The 7,828-nt window shown below is 46.5% G+C and overlaps 1 protein-coding gene and 1 long non-coding RNA gene across 2 annotated transcripts in view; both read right to left on the bottom strand.

The window, feature by feature from the left end:
* Nucleotides 1-2,700, bottom strand: part of LOC116545805 — a 3,523-nt gene extending 823 nt beyond the window's left edge. Inside the window, exon 1 of the long non-coding RNA XR_004266455.1 lies at nt 2,425-2,700. This is a non-coding gene — a long non-coding RNA (uncharacterized LOC116545805). The remainder of the gene's footprint in view (nt 1-2,424) is intronic.
* A 391-nt stretch (nt 2,701-3,091) lies between these two features.
* The window catches only part of LOC116545807 (large subunit GTPase 1 homolog), a gene marked incomplete at its 5' end in the record, with an annotated part of 24,598 nt that continues 19,861 nt past the window's right edge, over nt 3,092-7,828 (bottom strand). The window contains 2 exons of the mRNA XM_032272253.1: nt 3,092-4,209; nt 6,420-6,593. Of these exons, the coding sequence (XP_032128144.1) occupies nt 4,030-4,209; nt 6,420-6,593 (354 nt within the window). The remainder of the gene's footprint in view (nt 4,210-6,419; nt 6,594-7,828) is intronic.

Genomic DNA, 7,828 nt, shown 5'->3' with positions numbered 1-7,828 from the left:
CCAGGAGGCGGGGGTGGCGGTGAGCCGAGATCGCGCCATTGCACTCCCGCCTGGGGAAAATAAGAGAAAATCCCCCTCAAAAAAAAAAAAAAAAAAAAAAAAAAACCATAAATCCAGCTCCCTGGGATTCGTCTCCATAGTTGCTGTAATAAATTGGCACAACTTTAGTTGATTCCTTCACAGTTTGAGATCACGAATTTGAGATCGCCTGGCCAACATGGTGAAACCCCGTCTCTACTAAAAATACAAAAAATAGCTGGGCGTGCTGGTGTATGCCTGTAATTCCATCTACTTGCAAGGCTGAGGCAGGAGAATCGCTTGAGCCTGGGAGGTGTAGTTTACAGCGAGCCGAGATCGCACTATTGTACTCCAGCCTGGGCAACAGAGACTCCATCTCAAAAAAAAAAAAAAAAAGCAATGGGAAGAGTGTGGGCTCTGGAGCCTGCTGATCTTACACTGGAATGTTCCCTCCACCGTGCAGCGGTTGTGCTGTGACATGGGGTAAAGCACTGGTCTTCCTTGCATTTGTGTGTTTCTTTCTGTAAGAGGAAGAAGGTCAGCTAATGGTGGGGAGACATAATGGCTCCGTTCTGTTTTTTTTTTTTTTTTTGAGATGGAGTCTTGCTCTTGTTGCGCAGACTGGAGTGCAATGGCACCATCTCGACTCGCTGCAACCTCCGACTCCTGGGTTCAGGTGATTCTCCTGCCTCAGCCTCCTGAGTAGCTGGGATTACAGGCATGCGCCGCTATGCCCGGCCAATTTTTGTATTTTTAGTAGACATAGGGTTTCTCCATGTTGGTCAGGTTGGTCTCGAACTCCTGACCTCAGTTGATTTGCCCGCCTTGACCTCCCAAAGTGCTGGGATTACAGGCGTGAGCCACCGCACCCGGCCCAATTCTTGGCTCTCATCCCTACCTATCCTCTGCTGGGGATCTCATCGGGTGTCTGGCTTTAACTGCTGTCCCTGCACCTGCACCTCCTGGATGCATAGCTCCAGGTCACCTCCTTCTCATACTTTAGACTCACATATGCAACTGCCTACCTGACATGTCCACCTGCATGTCTAATTGCACACATCTAAAGCCAAACTCCTGGTTCTCCCTCACAAAGCTCATCCACCGCAATCATCCTTACTTCAGCTGACTCGGTGTCCTGGTCCTGTGGGGGCCCAAGCCCTAGTGCCTGCGCCGCTCTATTAAGATAGCTCTGAAAGGGTGAGGAGTGTTGTTTTTCTACCAGGCTGTGAGCTGCATGTAGCCAGGGTTGTTTAGTTTATACTTGCATCTTTGGCCCCTAGCTCAGTGCCTGGCACATAATAAGGAAAATATTTATTGAATGAATGCACTGATTTTTTTTTTTTTTTTTTTTGAGACAGTCTCGCTCTGTCGCCAGGCTGGAGTGCAGTGGCATGATCTCGGCTCACTGCAACCTCCGCCTCCTGAGTTCAAGTGATTGTCCTGCCTCAGCCTCCCAAGTAGCTGGGATTGCAGGCATGCACCACCACGCCTAGCTCATGTTTGTGTTTTTAGTTGAGACGGGGTTTCACCATGTTGGCCAGGAAAGTCTCAATTTTCTGACCTCGTGATCCACCCACCTTGGCCTCCCAAAGTGCTGGGATTACTGGCGTGAGCCACCGTGCCTGGACTTTTGTTTTTGACACTGTCTAGCTCTGTTACCCAGGCTGGACTGCAGTGGCGTGATCTTGGCTCACTGCAACCTCCACTTCCTGGGATTGTAGGAACACACCACCACACCCAGCTAATTTTTGTATTTTTAGTAGAGGCGGGGTTTCACCATGTTGGCCAGGCCAGTCTTGAACTCCTGATCTCAAATGATCCACCTGCCTCAGGCTCCCAGTGCTGGGAGTATAGGCAAGAGCCACTGTGCCCGGCCAAATACCCTGATTTTTAAACAGGCCATAAAAATGTGACATGTTCTACAGCAGGGACATGTTTAAAGTACATTGGCGACACTCTGCATTGTGAGCGGGGGTGTGAGGGGTTTTCAAGAAATAACGCATGAACTGGACCTTTTTATGCTTGCTTTTGGCAACAAGGCCACGGCAGCAGCTCTGCAGAGGCCCTCGGAGGCGGCAAGAGATGGCAGGAGAAAGGCAAATAACAGAGGCAGGGCAGCACCCACAGGAGGGGAGGCGAGACAGTCAGCAGACAGTTTCGAGGGAGTCAGGACTTCATCCTGCAGCGAACACCAGATAGTATCTTCTAACGACCTCCCTCCTGCCATTAGAACCCAGCCCAGGCTCTCCCTCTACTTTCCACAGGGTTCTGCACGTGGTCAGCCCTCAGGAAATGAATCAGTTCCTTAACCAGGCTCCTCAGAGGTCCAGCAGCTGCCCAGGAGCTAAAGATTACATTTTTGGCCACGGTTCAGAGTTAGCTGAAAAGAAAAACTAACAAGAGGACCGGAGCACTTGTCGTCCTGGACGGTGGGCAGTGATGTGACTGCTCAGAGGCATTTCCTGTTGGCGGGGACAGCGGGACCTCAGGCACCGTCCTTCTGAAGGAAGGGCTGCAGCAGCCTGGGCAAGGGCAGCCAATGGTGACGGTAAATCCTGGCCACCTGGGGGAGACAGGCCAGCAGTTCAACAGCTTTCTCTTCTGGGAAGGGCATGTTGCTTGAATCCGGGAGAGGGAGGTCGCAGTGAGCCAAGATCATGCCACTGCACTCCAGCCTGGGCAACAGAGACTCTGACTCACAAAAAAAGAAACATAGATAATACCTGAGACAGTAATTGATAAAGAAAAGAGGTTTAATTGGCTCAAGGTCCTGCAGACTGTACAGGAAGCACAGTAGCTTTTGCTTCTAGGGAGGCCTCAGGAAACTTACAATCATGGCAGAGGCTAAGGAGAAGCAGGCATGTCTTCTATGGCTGGAGCAGGAGGGAGACAGAGGGGAGGTGCCACACACTTTGAAGCAACCAGATGTGACGAGACCTCACTATCACAAGAACAGCATGGAGGGTATGGAGCCGAATCATTCATGAGGACTCTCCCCCATAATCCAATCACCCCCACCAGGCCCAACATCCAACATGAGATTTCGACATGAGATTTGGTGAGGACACGGATGTAAACCATTATCAGTAGTGCTTTCATGCTTCTGATTATATTTGGTAACTATGTTATTGAACTATAATTTACATACCATGTAATTCACCAATGAATGGTCTTAAGCATATTCACAGAGTTGTACGACCATCACTACAATCAATTTTAGGACATTTTTATCCTGCAAAAGACAGGCCTCAATCTTCCCATTCCCTCCTATACCTAAGCAACTGCTCATCTACTTCCTCTATACAGAGATTCGCTTATTCTGGACATATTTTAAATAAGTGGAATAACCAGTGAAGATGGACTAGTTAGTAAATACCGCAGCTTCCGGTCACCCAGTGGATATATTCTACATGTTCCTCAGTGGAAGTGAGTCCCCACTACCCACTAACTGAACACAAGTCCCTTGTTTAGAGTCTGAGGAACCCAACGAGGGCATTCAGAATGGGGAATTTGTTTCACCTTTGTCCCAAATGTGTCTCATGAACTATCCCTTGCTATTTTTTTTTTCTTGTGATGGAGTCTCACTCTGTAACCCAGGCTGGCGTGCAATGGCACGATATCTGCTCATTGCAATCTCTGCCTCCCAGGTTCAAGGGATTCTCCTGCCTCAGCCTCCCGAGTAGCTGGGATTACAGGTGCACACTACCACACCCAGCTAATTTTTTTTGTATTTTTAGTAGAGATGGAGGTTCACTGAAGTTTCACCATGTTGGCACGTGAAGCGCTGTGCCGCCAGGAGGTTTCTAGGGCTCCCCAATAACTCCTTCTAGTGAGATCTGGTGTTTCCAGGAGGCCCTCAGTCTTGACACGAAGACTGTTGGGTGCAGCTGTGCTCCCCAAGAGCAGGCCCCTTCTGCAGTGCCAGTGTCTTGGAATAGTTCCATAGGCAGCCAGCGGCTTCTGCTCTTTCCCATCTGCACAGTGCAGATGACATTCTGTTGTAGCCCAACTTCACATGTCCAGGTGCTTGTAGAGTCTACGACTTTTTTCTTTTTTATTTCTGTTGCCATGTTTCTTCCAGGGCTTCCCTGCCCCATTCTCAGAGCTCGCAGTAGCCGCAGTCACCACCCCGCTCCCGGGCTTGTAACCCATCACAGCCTGGACTCCTTTGGTCAAAGCTCTAACATTCTCCTAGGAAAGAAGAGAAAACATCATCTGAGATGTCAGCAGGCTATCCTTTAAGGGATATGCACAGCACTGTTAGTGGATCACTTCAAGATAAGGAGTAAATCACTCAGTGAATTTCCATCCATCCCTTTCACTGGTCCTCTTCCTCTCCCCAGCATTCTGTCTTCAGGTCATCTGTTCTCCCTCCTCATTCCCTCATCAACTTTGTTTAGCCCCATAGTTTAAAATGCCACCGACAACTAGACTCAGTCCCAGCTGTTTTCTGGACATTTGTCTTAATATCAGAACTTAACCTGCTTCAACCAAATTAGAAATGGACTCTAAACAAATTTTAAGTTTACTTAGTAAAAAAAAAAAAAAAATTACAATATGATTTACAAGTTACTAATAGTAAAATATTACTCTAGAGGCTACAGTTTAGACATATGAATTATACTAAAATTATGGCAAGTTTTCAGCTTTCCTGTATGTAGCCTTTAGAAACCTGTAAACATTTAAAAATTCAAAATAAATGTTCCGTATGACGGTTGTAGGCCCAAGAAGAAACTTGTGATCTTTTTGCATATTGGTAAATTTTCTTCTAAATATTGGTGCCAACTTGGAAATAATTCACAGTAGGAGCTGTGAACATCTAAGTAACACTCTGCAGTTTAAAGCAAGTGCCCTCGGGCAACTCAATCTCTTGGAGCCCCAGTGTCCTCAGGGAGTGATATCTGCTGGGCCTGCTTCCAGGCCCACTGTGTGAGGCCCCAGATAAAACACTGGATAAATGCAAAAGCATTCTCCGGACACAGCTGACCACCCCCTCCTAACCGCTGGCCCATTTTTGCTATAGCAGTCACTTAAAAACATCTTTAAGCTACGTTGGGTACAACTATCTGATTTACCTCTTTGGCTTGTAGATTTGTCCTTTAAAATACTGCTGACAAATTGTAGCTGTGATATCAGCAACTAAGGTTATCAATATTTTAAAGTGCAGAAGACATTTATGAAGTCTGTTCTATGGCACTTTCTATCACCAAATGTGTTGGCTCAAAGAAAAGACAACTGACTAAATGGGTGCAAATATTCGTAAATCATAAATCTGATAAGGGACTTATATCCCAAATATATAAAGAACTCTTACAACTTAATAATAGATGTTTCTCTAAAGAAAATATACATGTGCCAACGAGCACGTAAAAAGATGCTCAGCATCACTAGTAATTAGGGAAGTATCCATCAAAACTGTAATGCAGCGGTACCTCACATGTATTAGGATGGCTACAATGAAAACAGATGGGAAATAATAACTGCTGACAAGGATGAGGAAAAATTAGAAACCTCATACATCACTGGGGGTAATGTAACATAGCACAGCCACTTTTGGAAAGTGTGGCAACACCTCAAATGTTAAACATGGAGGTACAATATGACCCAGCAACCCCAGTATATACTCAAGAGAAAGGAAATCCATGTCCACACAAAAACTTGCACACCATTATTCACAGTAGCCAAAAAGTGGAAACAACCCAAATGTCCATCAAATGATACATGGATAAACAAAATGTGGCACATCTATACAATGAAATATTATTTGGTAATAAAAAGGAATGAAATACTGACACATGCTACAACATGGATAAATCTTTAACATGTCACACTAAGGTCAGGCACAGTGGCTCACGCCTCTAATCCCAGCACTTTGGGAGGCCAAGGCGGGCAGATCACAAGGTTAGAACTTTGAGACCAGCCTGACCAACATGGTAAAACCCCATCTCTACTAAAAATACAAAAAAAAAAAAAAAATTAGCTGGATGTGGTGGCGTGTGCCTGTAATCCCAGCTACTCTGGAGGCTGAGGCAAGAGAATCGCTTGAAACTGGGAAGCGGAGGTTGCGGTGAGCCGAGATCGGTCCAATGCACTCCAGCCTCTGTATCAAAACAACAAAAGATATTATGCTAAGTGAAAGAAGCCAGTCACAAAGAGCACATAGTATGATTCCATTAACATGGAATGTCCAGAACAGGCAAATCTACACATAAAGATTGATTATTGGTTGCAGAGGCTGGCAGAAAAGGGGAACAAGGAGTAACTGTTAATAAGTAAGTTTTCTTTTGGGGGTTATTAAATCCTTTTTAAGGTTACTGAAATGTGTTTATGGCATGTGATACTCAATAAAGCTGTTATCAAGAGTGTTGACTCAGAGGTTTAAGAAAAGCTTCAAAACTTACTTGATGGAAAAAAGTTTTATCAACTATATTTTCAATCTGCTTTGCTTTTTTATTTCTGCCTGGCTGCATTTTTATTTCATCACCATTCATTTTGCTCTCTAGGAGTCGCTGGTGTTGATGCTGAAAAGTTACGGGATCTCTTCCAGGAGGAGGATGGCAGTACAGCAGCTTACCCTGCAAAGACAACGTGAATGAGAACAGTGCATCCTCAGTGCCAGCCGTGGCCTCAGAGGAGACGTCGCCACCCAGTCACACCTGATGGAGCTTTCTGCCTTCTGGTTAAGTTAGCTGAGTTGAGCTTTGGTTTACTGCAGCTGAAGAGTCCTTTCTCTATAATGGTCAAAGTGCTCGAGAGACCTAGCTCTTCCCATGCCTCCCAGACTGGGCTGAAATCTCTTCTTTTCCCTTGGTTTCATTCCCACTCAAGTATTCTTCAGCATACTGACATGATTATACTTGCAGTGAATATTTTCCAAAATAAAACTCAAGACACACCTGAACAGTTATGACTAATGGTAACGTTGGGTGGACTATTAGCGTCAGGGGCGCTCCGAGACTCTTGTATGCGGGGTTGCAGGTGCTCACGAGGCGCAAGTCTGCCTCTTTCCATCATAAATGCTCTGAAGGCTGTGACTATTTTTACCTCATCTTTACAGCCTCCATAGTAAGTGGTAAATGAATACATGATTTATCCATAGCAAGAGTATTAACTACTTTCTTCCTGAACTGAAGGCAAGCCCATATGGTTGCCACTATGCTCCAAGAGCTCCACTGATGTGGTCTTGAGAAGGCTGAGGACTTGAGAACCACCAAATCCTCAGCCGGGCGCGGTGGTTCACGCCTGTAATCCTAGCACTTTGGGAGGCCAAGGCAGGTGGATCACAAGGTCAGGAGTTCAGAGCAGCCTGGCCAACATGATGAAACTCCGTCTCTACTAAAAATACAAAAATTGGCCAGGTGTGGTGCCACGCACCTGTAATCGCAGCTACTCAGGAGGCTGAGGCAGGAGAATCGCTTGAACCCAGGAGGTGGAGGTTGCCGTGAGCTGAGATCACAGCACTGCGCTCCAGTCTAGGTGACAGAGCGAGACTCTGTCTCAAAAAGAAAACGAAGCCTGGGCCGGGCGCGGTGGCTCAAGCCTGTAATCCCAGCACTGTGGGAGGCCGAGGCGGGTGGATCATGAGGTCAAGAGATCGAGGCCATCCTGGTCAACATGGTGAAACCCCGTCTCTACTAAAAATACAAAAAATTAGCTGGGCATGGTGGCGCGTGCCTGTAATCCCAGCGACTCAGGAGGCTGGGGCAGGAGAATTGCCTGAACCCGGGAGGCGGAGGTTGCGGTGAGCCGAGATCGCGCCATTGCACTCCAGCCTGGGTAACGAGTGAAACTCCGTCTCAAAAAAAAAAAA

This window comes from Sapajus apella, unplaced genomic scaffold (assembly GCF_009761245.1).
Source record: "Sapajus apella isolate SASKATOON/1434 unplaced genomic scaffold, GSC_monkey_1.0 scaffold378, whole genome shotgun sequence".
NCBI lineage: Eukaryota > Metazoa > Chordata > Mammalia > Primates > Cebidae > Sapajus > Sapajus apella.
The sequence above is the reverse complement of the archived record's forward strand: the minus strand, read 5'-3'. Positions and strand labels throughout refer to the sequence as shown.